Here is a 24,822-nt window from a genome sequence, read left to right on the forward strand (position 1 = left end):
TCCCCCTCAAGTCAGAGATGGCATGTCCTGCCAAAATCTATGGCTCTTTGTTTCACTGTCTGGGAGCAATACACAAAGGCCAACTGCCACCTACACCTAGTTATGCGACCCAGTAAACAAGCTCCATGCACCGAATGGTTAAGACAAGAAAATGGCAGCTTTCTAAAAGTGCAAAAAAGAATCAAAGTGCCTTGCTTGAACCACTTGAAAAAGTCACTTTATACATAGCTCAAGACTTATTGTACAATCCCAACTAAACTGAGTTTAAAAAGTGTTTTCACAGCCCCCGGTTTTGTTAAAAAGTGTAGAATACTGACTTCAAGTTATCAGACTATAGACATTTAACCGTTCTATGTTTCTGTACGGAATAGGACTGGGCTCGGTCTTCTTTCATGTTTCTCTAATTAAACACGTTTTACTCCCAGTGATGTTTTGCATAGCACAATTTAGCATGTCATCTGTTTGTGCCTGAGGTGCATCATCAGAGCTGTGTGAATAATAACTGCGGCAGCCCCGTGCCTGAGGTGCATCATCAGAGCTGTGTGAATAATAACTGCGTCAGCCCGTGCCTGTGATGCATCATCAGAGCTGTGTGAATAATAACTGCGTCAGCCCCGTGCCTGAGGTGCATCATCAGAGCTGTGTGAATAATAACTGCGTCTAGTATGCTGGACTACTGCTAGCTTCTTGTTTTATAAAGTGTTTGTAGTTTTGCTGATTATAGCGCTGTAAATAACAATTGCGCTATTATCCAACTTAGCGGTAGGCATTCTCACTTTTTTCTTATGCTTCTTTCTTTCGTGAAGGTTTTTGAGGTAATAAGATCTATCAGGTGATTTCCAATATGTAAGGATCATATCCGTTTTTGTATGACTTTTATGTTCGCTTTGAGCATCTAGGTCAATCTGAGTTGGGTTAGTAAGATCAAAAATGAAACATTCCATTTGTAAATTTCTAGATTATAAAAGTTGTAATTTACTACTTGCTTACGAAGCAGTCTTTGAATTTCAGAGTCTGCCGGGATCCCTCTGTCCTCCCCGTGAACCCCTGCGCCTGTGAGCTCCGTGCCTGTTTGACATTCCGACGCGCGCCTTGGGTCGCGCCCGTGAGCTGTCTAAGTTACAAGCTCACGCGCGCGACCCAATCCCAAGGCGCGTGTCTGAATCCGCCTCTGCCATAGACAATGCTGCACGCGTGGCCGGCTCTTGTCTCAACTCCTTGTCAGCTGAGCCGACGACTATGGTTCTCTGGCGAGAACGCGCTTCGCGCACTTCTAGCCGAGACCCAGGGATATTGGGCCTGGCAAGAGATTTATCTTGCCCGGTCAAAATGGCAGTTTAAAACTGCACATTGAAGCTGCAGTGGCAGGCCTGAGATATGTATAAAGGGCTACTTAAGTGAGTGGCAGAATGAGTGCTGCAGGACCATTAGTAGCATTTTAATTTACCAGGCCTGGGTACATGTGTTACCACTTAACTAGGGATTTACTAGTAAATTAAATGTGCCAACTGGGTGTAAGCCAATTTTACCATGTTTAACGAAGAGACAGCACAAGCACTCTAGCACTAGTTAGCGGTGAAGTGCACAGAATACTAAAGCCAACAAAAACGGGTTCAGAAACAAGTAAACAGGAGGGGGAAGGCAAAAGGTTTGGGAATGAACCTGCAGAAAGGACCAAGTCCAACAGCTAATTTTCCTGCATTTTAATGTGGAAACCTTAGTCTGACATCTTTGAACCTGGTTGGATGTTGTTTCCGCTAGCAACTTGCAAGGGGCGCAAAATGTCTGATTTTGACAAAAAATTGCAATGCGGAAAACTGTTTAAACTACGAGTAGTAAACAAAGTATTTGCTAGTTACAGGAAATTCACAAAAGATAAACTTGAAGCTTCTCCCACCTATGCTCTACTCTTAATTTGCAACCACTACAGCTGCACTAACTGTGTGTCAGCATTGTAGAAAGCTGCTGTAGTTGTGGCCACAGCTCCTGCTGGTAATAATCTTAAGGTGATCACTTACTGGTGAATGAAGACTTTTGAAGGTCAAGCTTAGCCCATCTTAATCATAGCCCGTAGCTGTAAGAGCCTCATTTGTTTTATGATTAGGAAGCCCGCCCATAGACTGAAACAATTTAGTGGTGGCATCTGCACCTTTGGGAACATACAAATATTGGCTTGTACAAAGGTGTTCATTTTATTTTCTCACTCGAGCCTTGCATTTCTTTTTTATTTTAAAACAAAGTTTATGTACGTTTTTGGTCTTGTGCTTCCTTCCATGCTATAAAAACATAATGGGATACTAACATAAGGACGAGCTACAATATCGCTGAAAAAGTTCAGTGGGTGAAAGGGAAAGATATAAGTTGCCATTTGTCATACCACTGAAGAACGTGACGTGTTTGCGTTTGTTAACAGAGCATTCCATAAATGCTTACTTTAAGTATTCATTGCTTTCATGCTACGTGGTTTACATTTTGTGTTCTTTTTGCCAATTAAACGTGCCATAATTTATATTTGTATATCTCTTGCAAGTTACAGAAAGCTCAAGAATAATCACAATTCTCAAAAAAGCATGAGGCAAACAGAGAATGTTTGTAGAGTGCAAAACCATATATGCTAAAGCAGTTAATAAACAATGACTTTGTTCTGCATTTTAATCTGGCATTTTTCCCTGGTGTGCTTTTGTGCCAAAATAGGGTACCTCTTCTCAGTAATTACTTTTCGTGTTCACTTGTAACATGTTGCAATATCATGCAAGTTGGTTTTTCAGGAACTCAAAGATTATTCTTAGGTGCCATTGTATTAAACTGGACAACTATACTTACTCAAGAAATAGACGTGTCCCTTTTCTGTTCTAATAAAAAAAACTTTGTCAGGGGTGTCCAGTGTAGGTCCTGTGGCCGAAGCGGTGCCAGATTTTCTAGATATCAACGTTGTAAATGATTCCCATGTAGATTCATTGGTCGTAAAGGAATCTGAAGCGATAACTCTAAAAATGTAGTATGACTTGGATCCATTCAAGACCGACATTGAACACTGCTGTTTCAAGACACATTGGCTTCTAATCTCTTTTTAATAAAACGCACACAAAAAGAAAGATTGCAGTAATCACACTCATTATTAGTAGGTAAGTAACTGCCTGCTGCATTTCAAAGTATGCATCTCTGCTGTAAAGCTCAGTGAAGAATAGAGGATCTTTAAGTGAAATATATCTCAAGTCTTTCTGTTGCGTGATACATCCACTTGTATGGTACTGGCTTAATGTGATTAGTGGTTGGTGGGTACCGTAGAACCTCATTTGGAAGCACAAGATATTGCGACAAACCACTTTTTGAGGTTCCTTTTCCATGTTTCAGGTACCATAGTCACTTGCCTCCCAAACCTCTTTCTCCATGTCCTGCAAAGGCTGGTATACCTATAGGAGTCTCCAGACCCCCACACAATAATGTATTTGTTTGGCTATGTACTGGAAGGTCAACATAGCATCTTGCAGCCACTTCAAATCCACATCTCATAAGGGAAACATGAGTAAGATGAGAGGTTGGGTGAAGGCACATTGTCTTCTTTATTTAGTGGAACCCAGCCCTCAATATCTGAGGGGCTTTTTTTGTTTGGCAAGAGGAAGTAGTCTGTCTCTCAATTATCCTATTAGCACAAGCTTGCAGTAGTTCTAAGTAGGTTAAACTTCTGGTATAAAGAGTCATTCTAAAAACTGCACTTTTTTACTTTCAAGGAGCACTGTCCTTCCTTGGACCTGCTCTCCTACTCCTCAGTGAAGCTCAGATCTGTGTTGCAGCCTGGACCTGCTCTCTTACTCCTCAGAGAAGCTCAGATATGTGTTGCAGCCCAAACAGAACGAATTCACCAATCCAGCCTTCCTATGGGCCTCAGGCCTGTGATAATTGGTGAAAAGGAATCTGAGCATGGACAGTGGCTGTGCCTAGAAATGGGGTGTGGACACGCCTATATACTAGAGTTCCTAAAACTCATGATTGCCCAGGTTGATGTGAGAGATCAGCTTTTTGGACATCTTAAATCAGGGCAGCCGCCGTTTGTGAAGATGTGAGCCTCGGTTTAACTGAGTGCTTTAGAGTTTCAGCAAAGCCTTGGTAGAGGTAGAGGTAGGTGAAGTGATTTTTGAAGCTACCCTGGAACCCACTCAGGCAGGTGTCAAGCCTGGGTAAAGTTTGCATGTGTCACCAGTCACCCACAAATGGCTGTGGCAGGTTAAGTTTAGAGCTTTTGGGCAGTGAGAGGGCTTAAGTAGATTGACTAAGAGAACAGATTATTCAGGGCCCAGAGGATCTAGGATGGCAGTGACTGAATGACTGTCATGTGTCGGTAGAGGCGTTCTTCAAGAGAATGGTGCGCAGTATTGTGTGTGACCATTTGTTCCTCACCAAGTGCATAACACCTGACTTTTTTGCAGCGGCAGGTCCTCTGCTAAGGCAGAGGAGTGTAAAAATGAACACTAAAGCGATAAAAACTAATGTTATCGCTTTAGTTGTCCTTCCTGCTCGTGGGCGGGCAGTTTGGCCGGGCTGGCCAGTGCAGGGGGCATCGGAAGAATGTAAAGCACACTCTAAAGTGGACAAGACGTTTTGGCCGGCCCAAGAGGGCCAGTCAAACCGTCATACGCACTTTTGCATCTTCCCCACCTGTCTGCATTACACAGCCTGATGAGGAACATGCAAAGCCTCCAAGCCCCTGTCTGAGCGCCAATCCACGGCGCTCAGACCAATCACAACGCTGCTTAAGGTAGCGTTGTAATTGGACAGGGGAATCTGGGAGCTTCCTATTGCGGCGCAGAGGCGGCAGCACCTGGCGACACCCAGGTATATCAGTTTAAATTCATTTTTATATTCCCCTGAACTGCTCTACCCCGCTTGTTCTACCCCTCTGTCCCACCACCTGCGCAACTGCTTTTTTTGTAAATCTGCTTGAGAAATTAGAGATGGTGTTTAAGTTGTTTCCAGACTTTGACTCAGTGCCTATTTCGTTTGCTAGTTTTAATGAGACTTTATTGGCCAACCTGGATCCATTTATCCATTAAGCAGTGCAAGTTACAGGTATAAAAACCCTCTAATCTAATGGATGGTTTATTGAATTATTGTGGAAAAGTTGTCTCGCTCTAAGGCGGTTTGAAAGGAAGTGGTATGCCTCTAATGATTTGGAAGATGCCTGAGAGTATAGAAAAAATGGAAATATTATAAAAGGAAACTTTTTTTAGTGAAGTCTTCCTACATTTGCAATACTATCCTGGGCTCAGAAAATCCCATAAGAGAACGTTTTAAAGTCTGTGATCTTCCCACTATGAAGTTCCTGTCCACTGCTGGCTTCACCAGAATATTGTGATAAAATAGTTACTTTTTTACTGCCAAAATTAATAAGATCTACTTAGGCATACATAACCTGCTTGCCTGCTTGGAGGATAAGTTTCCCCAAGTAGAGCTCGATGAACCAGTGGATGTCAGGTTAACACTTTTCCTGGCCTGCCTTAACTCAGGGAGTTAAAATAGTGTTCTCCTGCTGATCTCTGTCCATTTTCCTTCCTCCTAGCATGTTCCTCAGCTCTGTTATCACCATTCACTAACGCTTCTGCCTGCCCCAAGTAAAACTGTAAAACAGTGTAGCAGCTTAGCAATTGTCCCTCTATCGCGAGGAATCAAACTGTCTAGTTGCAGTTAAGCTTCCTTTGATTTATCCCTGATGAGTTCAGATCAATTGTGGATCAGGAAGAATCTGTGGTCCTCCAAGCTGCTGGATGTTGTCCATGACATCCAATACGTGGAACATGGTATACTCTTGAATCATCTGAAGAAGGTGGGACTTGATGGCTTCTTTCTAGCTTGGGTTGCCCCATTCCTGACCAATAGTTTTCAAACGTTGCCTCTTCCCCCCCATTTCGTTCAGAAGCTCAAGTGGTTGGTTGACTGGTTCCCCAGGACTTTTCTTTGTCCGCCCATGATGTTTAACATCTATAGTCTTCCTCTCTTATAGATCATTTGACTGTCCTTCTGTCTCCTATGCAAAAGATACTCATTTGTAGTCCGTATTCACCATTTTACATCTAATGCGACTGAGAATGTGACAAATTGTCTTTCTCCTGTTTAGAACTGGATGTCTTATGTTTTCCTACGGTCGAATGGCAGTAAAACTGAGATGTTACTGGTTTGTAACAACACTGATAGATGGCAGAATTCCTTCTGGCCAGACTCATGAAACAGTCTTCTTCCCCTATCTTCCAAGGTCAAATCTCTGCTGACCGTATGGGACTTCTATTTGTGCTTGAAACTCCAGATTAAATCAAATTAATCTTCTTCTTTTTTACGTCCTTAGAAAGGTAAGGAAGATACTGCCTTTCCTTCCCAGTATCATATGTAGTTGGTGTTGGCATGAATATTGTCTAGGGTAGATTGTTATAAAATGCTTTATATACCGATTCCTGACTCTTCTGTGGCTTAATGAGATGTAACTACATTTTGCTGGTCTAAATCATACCGCACTGGCATATTCCTGAGCAGATGTTGGTCTTCAAGACTTTGTGTTATGCATAAAGTTTATTCTGGCATGAAGAAATGGACACTCGCTCTCCGCTTTTAGAAGTATGTCATCAAAGATTGTTCGTTCTCGTACACAGTTATTTATTTATTTTTTATACCACTTCAGGAATGTTGGTTGGTGGAAAGTCCCTCCTTGAACCAGAGTTGTGGAATGTTCTACGAATATGGGTTAAATGTACTTGTTTGTGGGGGTGTAGCTTGGAACCGTCTGCAATGACCCCACACTAGAGGGGCCCCGGGCTCTGCAACGTAGAAAAGCCTGATATCCGTCCTAGACTCAGATTGCCACAGGGGAGAGAGGTGCTGAAGAGACCGCCACACACCCGAGGTGAAATTCAGAGAGGTACAGAAAACAGCATAGATTGCGACCGCACAGAGAGATCTAGCAGCAGCGAAACGCGCGAGCTGAAGCCGGCGAGCAAAACTGAAGCCAGAAGGCGGGTGACTGATGAGAAGCCGTTGAAATTTGGAAAAACCTGGTCACATCTTTCCCTTCTCCCCACCTTCTTTAACGAGAGATTGGGACAGTGGTGCCATTACCGTTCATCAGTTGAAGGGCAAGGCTGGGATTGACGAGCGCCGCAGGAGATGGAGAAGCAGGGCCACAGTGAATCAGAAGCAGCCTGGGCATCGCAGAAGCAGCCTGGGCATCGCAGAAGCAGCAGACCCAGAGTAGGAGCATGGCCGGAGGTACTCCAAGAATTAAATGTGCTGGGAGAGTGGTGCAGGGCCCGTTCCTGGGGGTTGGATTCCCGGCTGCGCACTAGGGAAACCAGTGGTGGTTATTATAGAGCCCGGGCAGAAGCGGTCGGAGGGGCAGGCCAGCGACTGGCTTCAGACTTGCAGGCCTAAACGTGCCAGAGTGAACAAGAGGAAGTGATGGCAATCTGGCAGCACTCAGACTGAAGATAGAAATAAGGATCTTGGGAAGTCAAGTGATTATGAAATTGGGATCTATCAACGAGACGAAGAGGTTCGAATGGAAAGGAGGAACACCTTGAGGGCGGTGCGCCGTTAGGGACCAGAGAAATCTAAGGCCTGTCTGGCGATCGGAACCACATATAGCCACCACATAGTCACTACAACTGGGCCTTGATGTTCCTGCCGGCAGAGGCGTGAGAAACCATCTAAAGTGTGGGCATCCTGGGGCTGGGCCTCAACAGCTCCACTGCTAAGTAAAGCAGAGTGGAGGGCATCGAATCAAACCTATAAAGAGGTAGCGAAGTCCCTGGACTGGGATAGCCTCACGAGGAGGACCAGGATCCGCCAAATTGCAGGAGTGCCACCCGGCACCCCATCAATAGCAATCAACGCGTAAATGGTGAAATCAAAAGGCCCATCTACTACACAAACAAATAAAATGGACAAATACGTGTTTACCAAACCTCAAACAGCAGATTCGGAAGCTCCAATGATAGAAACGAGAGCAGTAGAACCTTCACTAGCAGCAATCATGGCAGCTATCACAGACTTGAAAGGATCTCTTGAACCTATAATAGATACCGTCACAGTGGAAATAAACCTCTTGAGGGTGGACGTACGGAAATATCAGAAAAAGTAACAAATGCAGAAGGAAATATCACCCAGCTCCAGGACGCTACACAAAATATAGAGGAATAAGTGCAGCATCTCAAGCAACAGCAAGATGTATTGGCGGCAAAACTCGAAGACGAGGAGGGGCGAGCGCGCCGGAGTTACATAAGAGTGGTGCGTGTGCCGGAGGGAATGGAAGGGCCCAGTCTTGAGCTCTTTGTGGAAGATCTTATCCTAAAGCATCTACGACCCAAACGGACGTCAAACTGAGTTGAGCGGGCACACAGAGTACCCGTCCCGAAACCAAGGCCGGGGGCTACCCCACAAACAATCATTGCTAAGATCCTTATCTATAATATATAGAGATGCTGTATTACAAGCGGCAAGATCTTGCAGCGACCTCAAATATGAAAACGGAACGATCCATTTTCTTTCCCCCCAACTTTACCCTCCAGGTTCAAAAGGTGTGACGAAGTTTCCAGGAAGTAAAGAGAGAGATGCGGTCAAAAAACATCATGTACATGATGTTCTACTCTGCGAGACTGCGAGTAATGGCAGAAGGGAAATCATGGCACTTTTCTAGGCCAGAGGAGGACTCTGAGTGGCTAGAGGGGTGACGAGAGGTGAAACAGAAGTCCTCCAAAGGGATTGACCAGCGGAAAATCTAGAGGAGCCAGAAAGATTGGAGAGCGCTTGTATGGTGTAGGATAAAGACATACGATGAAGCAGAGAACTGGACCCCAACAGAAGTGATGCCATGTACGCAAAAACAGGTAGTTATAGATCTGTCTAGCAGGGAAGCAGGGAGGGGGTGCAAATTCAAGGGTTGGGATTCCAGCAAGTTAGCAAGTGTTTTCTAGAATTATTTAGTTGCAGGCTCAGTGACATTAAACTTGGAAACATACAAGACCATACAAATAGGCACTCAGGTATACTAATTGATCCCACATGGTGAGACACAATTCGATGATGAGCCGGAATCACACATTGGTGAAGCCGGCGGACCGGCGGACATATGAGCATCTATCCCAACTGTCTCTCCAGGTGTTGACGTGGAACGTCAATGGGTTGGGAAGTAAGATAAAGCAAACACGGGTTCTCCAGTACCTTCGGTGACACAGTCCAGATGTGGTGCTCCTCCAGGAAACCCACTTAGGGGTAATTAATGCGAGGCAATGGATAGATAGGGATACAAATTACAAGCACATGCAGGTTACACCTCAGGTTCTAGGGGTGCGGGGATATTAATTAAGACCTCAGTTCTGCTGACAGTGAGTAGGTGTTGGCATGATAAACTAGGAAGGTACGCAGCACTCACTGGCACTTGGGAGGGATCAACTGTAAACATTTGCTGAGTGTACATTCCACCAATGGTACACAGCCACGACACCCTGGCGGCGCTAGGAAGCATTGTACTCGAGATGCCCTTAGGCACGCTCATCCCTGGGGGCGATATGAACACAGTCATGGACCTACAGCTAGACAAGATGACAGGAGTTGCGAGGATATTCAGCAGAGAAACATTAGAAGGGTTTAAAGCAGCGATGGGCATGGTCGACTTGTAGCATGCTCACAATCCAATCAATGTGTCAACTATACTTACATACCTCTGCTGCACACAAAAGCCACTCCAGGTTATATTATATTTTCACATTTCAAACACAGGCGGGACAATTCAGGAAAGCTGTACATAAAGCGCGAGGTATTTCTGACAATTCACTGAAGTACTGCTAAAAGAGCCAATACTACCCCGAGAATAAACTCATGGCATTTTAGAAACCAGCAGTTTGCGCAAAAAGTACAGACATGCACAACACAATACATCCAGGAAAACGAGGGCTCAGTGAAACCGGCTGCCATGCAGTGGGAGGCCTGCAAGACCGTAATTAGAGGATATACTTAGGCGCAAATTGGCACTCAGAAAAAGGAGCAGAGTAGAGAATTAGAAGAACTTGAAACAGAGATAAGTAGACTAGAGAGAGAAACATGGGAGAACACTATGGACGACGAGTCTGTGACGCAGAGACTCCGACTCAAACTACAGGAGTTAAGACCTTGGGGAACAAAAGGTGAGAACACAGGCTCTATCCACTCAAAGGAAATTATACGACGTGGGGGACAAAACTAGCAAAATTATTGACTGGCTGGAGAAAAGGGTTAGAGACAGAAGCTGGGTGTTGGAAATACAAACGCACGGGGGAGGAATCAATCATAAAGGTAAAGAAATAGCAGAAGCATTCGTAAAATATTATGAAGAACTTTGTACGTCCTCAATGATGAGAACGGTGGTGGACTGTATTGAATTGCTACGGAAAATGAATCTCCCAGTCCTAGACGCAGAAGACTTCCAGTAGAGCTCTACAAGAGCTTGGTAAGGATGGTTGCTCCCCACCTCCTAATTATGTACCTAGAGTCAAGTGAATATGGGGAACTTCCCCACGACCAGCGTATTGCCACGATAGTGGTGGTCCCCTAAAAGTGTAAATTGCCGTTTGAGTGTGGATCGTACAGGCCGATATCTCTGTTAAATGTTGAGACGAAGGTGCTGGCAATGGTAAAAGCAACCAGATTACGGACAGTCATATCCACACTAGTACACTAGGATCAATCTGGGTTTATGCGACAAAGGAGCACATGAACTCCTCAACCTGTGAAAGCAATATAGGGTGCTATACTGGACAAAAACGGTACAAACAGAGGAGGCGGTGCTGCTCTCCTTGGATGCCCAAATGGTATTCAATAGCATCGAATGGCTAGTCATATTCACAACACTGAATAGACTGGGCTTTGGACCAAACTTCAGGGCATTAGTAAAACTCCTATGCCTAGATCCTCAGGCAAGGGTGAAGGTCAATGGAGAAGTATTTTGTTCATTTCCACTTGGAAAGGGCACGCAGCAGGGCCTCCCACTCTCGCCGATGCTCTTTGCCCTGGCATTGAAACCATTAGCCACATGGGTCCGAAACGACCCAATAATACAAGGTATACAGGGAGGGGGCACAGGGGAAGATTGAATATCATTGTATGCAGATAATATACTCCTGTATTTGACCAAACCATATAGATCAGTGCACAGGGTGCTCCAGATATTCCACTTGTTTGGTACCTACTCGGGCTACACAATAAGTTGGAATAAATCTCTAATTTTCCCATTGACGGGGACAGTTCCTCAGAGACTGGTGGGTTCCACTCATTTGGTAGACAAGACAAGCTTCCCATACCTAGGTAGCCAGATATCCACAAAGGAAGAGGACTTCCTAACAGATAATCTATATCCCCAAATACAGCGACTGAAGAACGATGTGGAGCATTGGAGGAAACTACTGGTTTACTTGCTAGGAAGGGGGATCGTGTTTAAAATGTTACTACCCAGGTTGCTATATGTATGACAGAATACCCCATACAAAATACCCAAGAAGGTGTTTCGAGATATAAATAGTGAACTGCAAAAACTCTTATGGGATGGAGGTAGCTCTAGAATTGCTCTCTGTAAGCTCCAGAGGGGGTATACGAGGTAGGACTTGAGTCCCTGACCAATACAAGTACTATTGGGCCTGACAGTTGATAGTAGTAAATGACTGGGCATTCACTGACCGTGAGGATGCAGCCTTCAGGGCAGATCACTGGGCTATGGGTGAACGGGGGTACCCAGCAGCACAATCTAGCAGAAGTAAGGAAAAACAGCTACCGCCACATACTCAGACCGTAGTGCGAGCTTTGAGAGAAGTGTTAAAACACATAGGCTGGGAAGGGAAATTGACGGGGAGAACTTCACTGTGGGACAGTGACCAGTTGGCAGAAGTGGGACCCTGAAGGGGTTCCTTAAAAAATGGGGAATGCTAGGAATTGAAAGACTGGAAGACATATGGAGGGGACAGAGACAGCTCTCGTTTGAGGACCTAAAAAGTGAGTATGAAATAGCAGGAACAGAAAGATATCGATATATGCAACTAAGGCATGACACGCCAATATCTTAGACAGGGGGAAGCTCTCCCAGACTGCTCGCCATTAGAAGACAGATTATTGATGGACCCAATGGTTACACAGGCCACTTCATTAACCTACAAGAAAATAATGTATAATTCACTTAACCCGGTGTAGCCCCTGAGGGTGACGTGGGAGGTAGAGCTGGGACTTCTGGAGGACGAGGACTGGGAGGAGGTTGTGCAGAGCCCACGCAATGTAGCTGTAGGGGCTCGATTTCGTCTAGTCCAGCTACGTATACTCCATAGGTCATATGGATCCAGAACACTGCTACACCGAATGGGGCGTGATGTGTCCAGATATTGTGCGAGGGGATGTGGTGAAACTTGTTCCTTCTTTCATATCATATGGCAATGTCAATATATCCAAGTCTTCTGGTGGGAGGTGACGAGAGTTATGACCGAAATCACTGAATTGGACATGCCAATAGAACTGAGATGGCTAATACTATGTGTTCCTGGAAAAGAAAAATGGCTGAAAGTAGCAGCAATGGTGGCCAAAAGGAACATAGCCAAAAAATGGGGAGTGAGCCAGATACCAGACCTGCGGGAGTGGGAAACTGACTTAGACTGGTGTTCAGGGGCTGAGAAGGTAATCTATAAAGCCAGAGGATGTCCACAAAATGGAGTAAAGTTTGGTGTAGTTGGAGTAAGTACAGGGGATACTGCAGAAGAGGGAGAGGGGGGAAAGAAGAAATAGGATTGTACCTAAATGTAGGCCAGCGGAGTCCTGAGCCCTGTTAGCTACTTGAAACGAGGGTATACCTGAGAAGTAAGGAAGTACGGTATTGATATGTCTGTTCCTTGTATTATTATTGAAAAAATGTCCTGAGCTATTTGTTTAATAAAAAGAGCTTAAAAAAATGTATTTGTTTGTAATGCTCTTTCAGGAAATCATTGAAGACCTACCAGTTCTGCTTAGTAATCTGCTAACTTCTTGTAAATCTCAGAAGGTGCTGATTTTTAGTGCCAAGTTGCCTTGTTGGTGCTCATTGCGCTTGATAAGTTCTGTTCGTTAGGTATCACTCCTCTCTTGTCCTACCAAGTCCTTTTGTCATAGGAGCATGTTGTGGTCTTATGTAAATCCAAGTGCCTCAGCTCTGGGATTTGGGCCGTAAACCCTATCTTTGCACTTTTTAAGTAAAATATACTTACAAGATAGCTGGGTGCTATTTTCCCATTGTTTACTAAGAATATCCTTTGTCACAGCAGGGCAAAATAATAAAAAACATACACTCTGATCTCTGAGTAACCACAACAATGCTATTCAAGATAAACACTTCAAAACCTTTTCCTTTCTATAACTTGAGAAGAAATTCTCCTTAAAACAAAAGCCACTTACCTGCTTTAAATTTCAGGCTTGTGTGTGAGTACGCCCTTGTAATACAAAAATCAAGATGCCTCGATCTTATATAGCCGAGGAAAACGTTACCAGTTTTTCAATTTTTTAATATGTTTTTGTTTTCCTAGTGAGCTTTGCCTTTGTTGACAAAGGGTCTTATGTAGAGTTTGGCGGACGGGATACTTGGTCACAAATGTGGTGGATGTACCGGCTGCCGTATTGCACGCGCATTATAGTCTGTGGCACTTGTAATAAGGATGGCAGGATGTTCTCCACATTTTGACTGACTATCCTGTCCACCAATCTCTAAATAAGGCCATAAGTTCTCACTTAAAATGCCAGTGGACAAATGGGTTTTTGAAACCAGGTAAGTATCTGTTTTCATTTCTATTACCCAAGAATATCTCACGAGTTACTGGCATTCATGTTTGAGGTTGATGGGGAACCTTGTAGACAAGTAATCAGATCACTGAGGGATCTCAACAGATTGCAATTTTAAAACAAGTTAATATTAAAATGTTCTTGCATGTGATAGAGGAGAGAGAACAACTCTGGAAAATAGGAGTGGCCCTTGGAAATAAGTGCTGTGTGAACGAAAGCTAATGAAACGATGAATGACACAAGTTATAAACGTCATATAAATTCAGGTATTTTAACTCAAAATATTTGTTTTTTCCACAAAGTTCCAATAAGATTGTGAATTAGACGTCTAAAGATGGCTTCTGGAACTTTCGCAGAGAAGGACTGGTATGGTGTTTTGGGTGCGAAGCCTACAGACAGCCTAACAGAACTGAGACAAAAGTATCAAAAACTAGCAATTATGGTAAGTGCACCTTAATCCTATTGATTAAATAAAAAGTGAACTAATTTCAACAGGTTTGTATCCCTCTAACATGACTTCCTACCATGTTGGAACTCAGAGCTTTGTCCCGAATATTTCATCCCAGCACAGAGTATGTTTGGGAGCAAGCACACTTAAGAAACATTATTCCATTGCCATTCTACGTGTCTTGGAACTTTCAAGACATATCCTGTTATCTTAACGTCTATGATGTGGGACGTCGCTAAGAAATGTACTAATGGCAAAATGTACAATTCAGAACTGTTGATTTTGCCGCTGGCATGTTTTTTTGTGTGTGCGTAACATAGTTCGAATAACTGATTTATTTCACTTGTAAAGTTTCCTTTACAGGCCTCTTTGTCTCTTTATTGTTTAAACGTATGTTTACAAAACTAAAACTTTGAGTAATACTTGAGGATCCTTGGATTGGAAGGAAATGGCAATAAGATCACTAGAGGATATAGAAAAATAATTGGGTATCCTTTAGCGGAGTGAATGGGGGGTCATGTGAGGGGAAGATTACATTGCCAAGATCTACCTATTACTGCTAGCCCTTCATTTGCTTGGGGGTTCGCAATATAAATGTAATCCCGTCCCCAAGTCACCATGTGCTTCTGATACAGAATTGTCATATTGTAGCCAACAGTGACCGTGCCAACACTGCCAAGAATTAGGCCCACCTTTTGCTGCACTATGCCTAGGCAATAATTGCTGCTGTACAGCGAAGATTCCCATTGAATCCATTTCAACCCTTGGAAGGAAGGTATGGCAGTTGCCGCCTTCTCCAAAGAGTGGGAGAGTGCCAGACTTCCTCCCTCCATTCAGCTAAGCTGTGACATTTACACCTTTGGCCATTAAAATGGCCTAGAGCCAACCTCTTCTATAGTAGGAGCTACTTTTGTTCAATAAAAATCATTCCGAGCTACCAACACATAAAATTATGGTACCATAGTGACCACATCAGACAAGATCACATTCATGGCAGGATTAGCACAATGTCCATCTCGATGCATCTGGCAAAGTTAGCAGTAGTAATGTCAAATAAATGCTTTATCAATTTTAATGCCTCTACATGTCATAGCAGCCATATAAGCAATGACACCTGGGAAATAATCTAATTAGTATATCCCATGAAGGGTGCATTATTGTTCGACTATCAACTTTAAAAATGTTTTGTCTCCAAACATCAAACTTAGCCTTTCTGAAAATACATACATTTTACTCCAAATTGCCTGTTTTTCAATCGTAGAAGCATGTTTAATTTAACGCAAAAAGTTCTATTTACTAAGCATAGGGGGAGCTACTTACAGGTATCTGAGAGCTACCAGTATCTCCGGAGCTACTCGCTGGTGAAGCCTGTTCTATCTATCTATCCATCTATCCATCTATCCATCTATCTATCTATCTATCTATCTATCTATCTATCTATCTATCTATCTATCTATCTATCTATCTATCTATCTATCTATATATATATATATATATATATATATATATATTCACTGAAAAAACCATAGGTTTCACACCAGTTATAGTTAGGTGGAAATTTTACTCGCATAAAACCATTGAAATTCCCACGTTATAGTTAGTTGGACTCACTATAACTTGCGCGTGCAATGCACTGCTGATGACGTCACATATTACTTCACTCATGACATGGTCAGTGACATCACTCATGACATCACTGATGACATCTCAAATGACATCACTGATGACAACATCCTTGTGACAAAGTGGCAGACCTCCTATCAGCATAAAATAACCTTTGACACACACATTCAAAAATAGAAACTAACATTTTCTTAAAAAAGGAGAAACCAATACCAATTACAACAACTTATTAGGTAATTCCAACATCTACATACACATTTTCTCATTCACCAACAGTTCTATATAGTCACTCATGCATGTACTTACTCATCATATGTACTCATACACCTATACTTCCTGTTACACACTAATACTCATCCATATAGTTACTCACACACAAATTCACACATGCAAATAAACTATCAAAAAAACATTTGCTTGATTATACTGCTATATACACACCACTACACATACTTCTACAGAAACGGAAACATATTTACTCTCTTAAACAATCAATTATAAAAACACATACTCACTAACCCACCCATGCACACAATCATCCACCCATACAGTCTTGCACACATGCTGTCTTCAAAATACATACAAATAGTGAGTCACTCATTCATGCATCTGTGCTCTAAGTAATATCCCCCACCGAACCATACAGACACTGATACTCAAAAAAACAACTAATAACCCATATACACACTCGTGTAGCTACTCACCAACCCATGCAGCCACTTATACACAAAGTGAGACATAGATACAGATATTTAAATATTTAAACATTACTCGCTAATATATGTATTCACTAAGATACATTTAATAAGTCAGTTAACCAATCAATTTTACACAAACAATCATCCATTTAGACATTTATTTACCCATTTATTCTTCCATCAACCTTTAGATATACATATATAAAAAATATTTATTTTTCAGAAAGATACACATTCACTGGATGATGTCATCAGTGATGTCATTTGAGATGTCATCAGTGATGTCATGAGTGATGTCACTGACCATGTCATGAGTGATGTAATATGTGACGTCATCAGCAGTGCATTGCACGCGCAAGCTATAGTGAGTCCAACTAACTATAACGTGGGAATTTCAATGGTTTTATGCGAGTAAAATTTCCACCTAACTATAACTGGTGTGAAAGCTATGTTTTTTTCAGTGAATTTAATAGGTTTTTTAAATGCTAATTCCTAACTATAACTGGTGTGTAACCTATGATTTTTTCAGTGAATATATATATATATATATTTATATAACATTTCTATGGCAAAATGAAACCCCTCATTTTGTTCCTTTTCAAATTAAATGTATTAAGTGTTACCACTTTATTCCAATCAAGATGACTTCAGGTGTGCCATACTTTTGTCATAAGTAAGACTGTTAGCGTTCTAGTTGTTCTTTAGAACACTCTGGGACTTTCTGTCATTGGGCTATAGTTGGGCTACATCTGGCTGATATTTGAGCTACATTTGGGCTCTTTTGTCTCTGGTGGCCATCTTGGGAGACTGCATATCAGAATTTTTTTTATGAAATATAAGAGGATTTGAGAAGTCACTCAAAATATGCCCTAATTTTTCTTTCTTCAGCACTAATCATAATTTCTATGGCAAAATGAACCCCCTCATTTTGTTCCTTTGCAAATTAAATGTTTTAAGTGTTAACACTTTATTCCAATCAAGATGTCTTCAGGTGTGCCATACTTTTGTCATAAGTAAGACTGTTAGCGCTCTAGTTGTTCTTTAGAACACTCTGGGACATTCTGTCATTGGGCTATAGTTGGGCTACATCTGGCTGATATTTGGGCTACATTTGTTTTTTTTTGTCTCTGGTGGCCATCTTTGGGCTACATTGGGCTACATTTGGGCTCTAACATATATATATAGCCCAATGTAGCCCAATATATATTTTTTCAAAGTTAATTTTCGTAAAAACCACTGGAGCATATATCTTGAGACATAGCAAAGGCACATCGGGGTACCAGTCCCTACAATTTTGCCAAGTTTGGTGGAAATCCATTCAGCCGTTCGGGCTAAAAGTGAGTCCAACCGCCCTATGGAAATTAACATGGGGAAAACACGTTTTGGGACCCCCCTTTTATCTCGGCCCCCGCTTGACAGATCCCCCCGAAACTTTCAGGGACGGAGCGGAGGCAAAGTTAAGGAAAATTACAGGAAGATCCCTCATTCGGCACCAAAGTTATTCCCAATAGAATGTTGCGGATTTCCTATGGAAAACGATCCTAACTATAACTACCTACCGCCAGTAGGTTATTTATTTATATATATATATATATATATATATATATATATATATATATATATATATATATATATATATATATATATATACCTCTCTCTCTTCTCTCTCTTCTCTCTCTTCTCTCTCTCTCTCTCTCTCTCTCTCTATATATATATATATATTACCTACTGGCGATAGCCAGTAGGTATATATAGTTAGGATTTTTTTCCTATGGGAGTTTTGAAAATTCTATGTCGAATAACTTTGGCGTTTGAGGACAGAATTGGCTGAAATTTTCAGGAAAATGGAACATTTTGTTTCTGAGCAGCCCCTGAAAATTTGGGGGGTATTCGTCAAGGGGGGGCCGAGAAAAAAGGGGGGTCCCAAAACGTGTTTTTCCCATGCAATTTTCCATAGGGCGGTTGGCCTCACTTTTAGCCTGAACGGCTGAATGGATTTACACCAAACTTGGCAAAATTGTAGGGACTGGTAGCCCGATGTGCCTTTGCTATGTCTCAAGATATAGGCTCCAGTGGTTTTTACGAAATTTAACTTTGAAAAATATATATTGGGCTACATTGGGCTATATATATGTTGGAGCCCAAATGTAGCCCAATGTAGCCCAATGTAGCCCAATGTAGCCCAAAGATGGCCACCAGAGACAAAAAAAACCAAATGTAGCCCAAATATCAGCCAGATGTAGCCCAACTATAGCCCAATGACAGAATGTCCCAGAGTGTTCTAAAGAACAACTAGAGTGCTAACAGTCCTACTTATTACAAAGGTATGGCACACCTGAAGCCATCTTGATTGGAATAAAGTGGTAACTCTTAAAACATTTAATTTAAAAAGGAACAAAATGAGGGGGTTCATTTTGCCATAGAAAGTATGATTAGCGAATATATGACGAAATCCCGCATACCATCAGTCCGCAAAAAAAATCCCGCATGTACTATTAGGCCGCAAATTAAAATAACGAAAACTTTTAGAACGAATATGCCTTTAGCATACACTAAACAACTAAACTACCCTAAACCCTAAAACACTACCCCCAGCATGACCCTACACTACACAAACAGTACAACACTACCCTAAACCCTAAAACACTACCCCCAGCATGACCCTACACTACACAAACACTACAACACTACCCTAAACCCTAAAACACTACCCCCAGCATGACCCTACACTACGCAAACACTACAACACTACCCAAAACCCTAAAACACTACACCCCAGCATGACCCTACACTACGCAAACACTACAACACTACCCTAAACCCTAAAACACTACCCCCAGCATGACCCTACACTACACAAACACTACAACACAACCCTAAACCCTAAAACACTACCCCCAGCATGACCCTACACTACGCAAACACTACAACACAACCCTAAACCCTAAAACACTACCCCCAGCATGACCCTACACTACGCAAACACTACAACACTACCCTAAACCCTAAAACACTACCCCCAGCATGACCCTACACTACGCAAACACTACAACACTACCCAAAACCCTAAAACACTACACCCCAGCATGACCCTACACTACGCAAACACTACAACACTACCCTAAACCCTAAAACACTACCCCCAGCATGACCCTACACTACGCAAACACTACAACACTACCCAAAACCTTAAAACACTACACCCCAGCATGACCCTACACTACGTAAACACTACAACACTACCCTAAACCCTAAACACTACCCCCAGCATGACCCTACACTACGCAAACACTACAACACTACCCTAAACCCTAAAACACTACCCCCAGCATGACCCTACACTACGCAAACACTACAACACTACCCTAAACCCTAAAACACTACCCCCAGCATGACCCTACACTACGCAAACACTACAACACTACCCTAAACCCTAAAACACTACCCCCAGCATGACCCTACACTACGCAAACACTACAACACTACCCAAAACCCTAAAACACTACCCCCAGCATGACCCTACACTACGCAAACACTACAACACTACCCAAAACCCTAAAACACTACCCCCCAGCATGACCCTACACTACGCAAACACTACAACACTACCCAAAACCCTAAAACACTACCCCCAGCATGACCCTACACTACGCAAACACTACAACACTACCCAAAACCCTAAAACACTACCCCCAGCATGACCCTACACTACGCAAACACTACAACACTACCCAAAACCCTAAAACACTACACCCCAGCATGACCCTACACTACGCAAACACTACAACACTACCCAAAACCCTAAAACACTACCCCCAGCATGACCCTACACTACGCAAACACTACAACACTACCCTAAACCCTAAAATACTACACCCCAGCATGACCCTACACTACGCAAACACTACAACACTACCCAAAACCCTAAAACACTACCCCCAGCATGACCCTACACTACGCAAACACTACAACACTATCCTAAACCCTAAAACACTACGCCCAGCATGACCCTACACTACGCAAACACTACAACACTACCCTAAACCCTAAAACACTAGCCCCAGCATGACCCTACACTACGCAAACACTACAACACAACCCTAAACCCTAAAACACTACCCCCAGCATGACCCTACACTACGCAAACACTACAACACTACCCTAAACCCTAAAACACTACCCCCAGCATGACCCTACACTACGCAAACACTACAACACAACCCTAAACCCTAAAACACTACCCCCAGCATGACCCTACACTAAACAACCACCACAACTCTACACTACACTAACACAACACTACACTACACAACACTACACTACACTACACAATCACTAACCCACGAAAAAATTAACACAAACCCACTTACCTCTCTCGTCATCGTGGTTTTCACAACGCAAATGCATTTACCATACATGCCTTTAAAACGTAATTCTTTGTAAAGGCATGCGCGATAAATGCACATGCGTTTTGAAAAAATGCGGGATAATGGTATGCGCGGTCAATGACCTTGCGGGATAATGGTATGCGGACTGAAAGTCTGCGGGATAAAAAATGCGGGAAAATGGCTGCAAACCATGATTAGCAGCAGACTTCCCTGGTGAGCACTAGCTTTACTACAGTGATCTAATGAGCAACTAGAGTGCTAACATTCAGAATTTATGGCAAATGTGTGACACATCTGAATGCCTTCTTGATAGAACCAAAGTAAACAAGCATTGAAAATGCAATAGATCTCGCCCTCGTTTAAGTTAAAGCCATTCTGTTTGTAATGAGGTGGCTTTTTAGCTTTGCTTTTATTAGTGTTTTTAAAACTTTCATGTAAATAACATGCATATGTATGCATATATGTATATGTATGCATGCATTTATATTTATATTCACTGAAAAAACCATAGGTTATAGACCATATATAGTTAGGAATTTGCATTTACAAAACCTTGAAAATTCACTGAAAAAACCATAGGTTAGAGACCATATATAGTTAGCTGGACATTTTATTGACATAAAACCAATGAAATTCCATATATAGTTAGTTGCACTAACTATATATCGCGCACCCGCAATCCACTGCTGATGATGTCACATATTACATCATTCATGACATGGTCAGTGACATCACTGATGTCATTTGAGATGTCATCAGTGATGTCATCAGTGATGACATCACTGATGACATCTCAAATGACATCACTGATGACATCATCTAGTGTCTGTGTGTTTTTGTAAAGTTTAAATATGTTTTACATATTGAAGAATGAGTGGATGTATGGAAGACTGAGTGTGTGTGTGGCTGGCTGGGAGGTGTGTGACTCTGTGCATATCAATGTGTACTTGTATCAGTGATTGTATAAGAGAGTAAGTATGTGTTAGTATATGTGTGAAAAGTATGGTGTTCTGTGTTTAACTGTATAGATGAGGAAATCGAAGTGTGATTGATTCTTCACAGGACTGACTAGGTGTATGAGTGCATATGATAGTGTTGTAATAATGAGTGACTGTATGTATGAGTGATTGTATGGGTGAATGAGTGAATGTGTGTGTAGACGTAGGAATCTGTGAGTGCGTATGTAGTAACTGGTATTGGTGTGTCATGATGTCATCAGTGATGTCATTTGAGATGTCATCAGTGATGTCATTTGAGATGTCATCAGTGATGTCATCAGTGATGTCACTGAAGTATGGTGTTCTGTGTTTAACTGTATAGATGAGGAAATGGAAGTGTGATTGATTCTTTACAGGACTGACTAGGTGTGTGAGTAACTCCATGGATGAGTGGCAGTGTGTGAGTGTCTGCATAGGTGTATGAGTGCATATGATAGTGTTGTAATAATGAGTGACTGTATGTATGAGTGATTGTATGGGTGAATAAGTGAATGTGTGTGTAGACGTAGGAATCAGTGAGTGCGTATGTAGTAACTGGTATTGGTGTGTCATGATGTCATCAGTGATGTCATTTGAGATGTCATCAGTGATGTCATTTGAGATGTCATCAGTGATGTCATCAGTGATGTCACTGACCATGTCATGAATGATGTAATATGTGACATCATCAGCAGTGGATTGCGGGTGCGCGATATATAGTTAGTGCAACTAACTATATATGGAATTTCATTGGTTTTATGTCAATAAAATGTCCAGCTAACTATATATGGTCTCTAACCTATGGTTTTTTCAGTGAATATATATATATATATATATACATGTGTGTGTGTGTACACACATATATAGAGAGAGATATTTATATAGACATATGTGTGTGTGTGTGTGTGTGTGTATATATATATATATATATATATATATATATATATATATATTTGATTCGAACAAAGGATACGGCACACCAAATGGATTTAAGCTTATTTTATTGATAAGCTTCCCCCACCAACGCGTTTCAGCCACCAAGGCTTTGTCCTTCTTTTATTTTACCTTATATACCCACGTCTGCCCTTAAGTGGCATTGTGGGATATGTAGTTCAAAACCGTTTTTTCAAAACTTTACACACAAACAGAAAGACAAATGCGCTGTTTTAAGTGAGTATTATCGTTTTTTAAATGTTATCGTTTTTTTAAACTGGAAACAATTGTTTAAAGTATTCAGGGTTAGTACCCAGCATCATATTAATGAGTTCCTGTAGAAGGTGTAGTACCCATCTACCTTTATTGAGTTCAGGCAAAGTTCTTCGAGAGCCACGGGATTATTCCAAGTGGACATAAAGTTCCTCATCGTTGTTGATTCCTCCTGGGTGTTTTGTCCGGAATTTTATGATAAGTCGTGATTCAGCTTGATGTAATTTTTGAACACAATCACCTCCTCGAATGTCTTCTGGTACCATTCTGATCCCATAGAAACACATCGCTCTCCAATCGCCCTTTTGGCATGTGAGGATATGTTTGGCTGTTGCATATGTCATATTGGCATTTTTCACTGCACCTATATGTCCAAGGATACGCTTCTTTAGCATGCATGTCGTGCTCCCGATATATTTCATACCACATCTGCATTCAATCATATATATGACAAACTTGGTTGTACAGGTTATATTCTCCTCAATTACCATGATTTTTCCATTTGGTTCTTGAATGCTTGTCATGTTGTTGCCTATTTTGCAGGCTTTACACGATTTACATGCTTTAAATCCTTTTCGTTGGTTTGTGAGCTGTTTTCTGTTTGATTTGAAAATGGCTCCTTACCAGCATATCCTTTAGAGAAGTATTCTTTCTGTACGTTACAGTTGGCTTGTCACCTATTAGTTCTCCAATATCAGGATCCCTTGAAATTAGATGCCAATATTTCTTCATCTTGTTCACAATGCTTCCACTTTCCTTGCTATAGGTGGTAATGAATCGAGGAGGATTTTATTCGTTAGTGTCTTTGGGTTTTTCCATTAGGATTTCTGCTCTAGTTTTTTTGTCAACTCTTTTCTTACATTTCTCGAGGGTACGTTCATTATAGCCTCGTGCTTTGAAACGTTTCTTACACTCCTGAATTTTGTCTTCCGCATCTGCTGTTGTGGAACAGTTCCTCTTCATCCGAATAAATTCCCCATAGGGGATGCTGTTCACTAGTTGCCTGGGGTGGGAGCTTGTACCATGTAAGACACTGTTTGTCGCAGTTTTCTTCCTGAACAGTGTGGATTCTATTTTATCATTGTCTATATAGATCCTTGTGTCCAAGAAGTCAATCTGTTTTTTACTGGTGGTACATGTGAATTGTAGACCCACTTCATTTTCATTTAGTTTGGTAAAGTATCTCTGGAATTCTTTGTCAGTACCATTCCAGATCAGAAATAGGTCGTCGATGTAACGTACCCATAGAATGATTTTATCCATGTCCAGTTGGTTTTCGGTGTCCCAAGCAATGGTGCGTTCCCACCATCCCATCGTGATGTTGGCATAACTTGGGGAAAAAGAGATTCCCATAGCTGTTCCACACTGTTGTTTGAATAGTTCTGTGTTGAATAGGAAGATATTATTCGTGAGGCAGATGTTGATCATATTGAGCAGTATTCTAGTGTGATTCAGTTGTGTTATGCTCCGTTGTTTTAAAAAGTATTGGCAAGCTGTGATTCCGATGTCATGTCTTATGGATGTCTACAGTGATACTACAACGATGGTTACGAATTCCACGTTATTCCTGTGAGTATCCTTAAAAAGTCTCCCGTGTCTTTCAAGTATGAGCTCATGTTTCGCGCGATCGGGGCCAGAAATGTATCCACATACCTGGATAGATTCTCATATAGGGAGCTACA

General features: G+C 41.9%; 1 protein-coding gene across 3 annotated transcripts in view; it reads left to right on the forward strand.

Annotated features, from left to right (window-relative positions):
* DNAJC24 (DnaJ heat shock protein family (Hsp40) member C24) overlaps window positions 1-24,822 on the forward strand; it is a 303,076-nt gene that overhangs the window by 78,394 nt on the left and 199,860 nt on the right. For all 3 annotated transcript variants that reach the window (XM_078680829.1, XM_078680828.1, XM_078680830.1), the window contains exon 3: window positions 14,103-14,242. In XM_078680829.1, the coding sequence (XP_078536955.1) occupies window positions 14,135-14,242 (108 nt within the window). In that variant the 5' untranslated portion in view covers window positions 14,103-14,134. The remainder of the gene's footprint in view (window positions 1-14,102; window positions 14,243-24,822) is intronic.

Source organism: Lissotriton helveticus, chromosome 3_1, assembly GCF_964261635.1.
Source record: "Lissotriton helveticus chromosome 3_1, aLisHel1.1, whole genome shotgun sequence".
Taxonomy (NCBI): domain Eukaryota; kingdom Metazoa; phylum Chordata; class Amphibia; order Caudata; family Salamandridae; genus Lissotriton; species Lissotriton helveticus.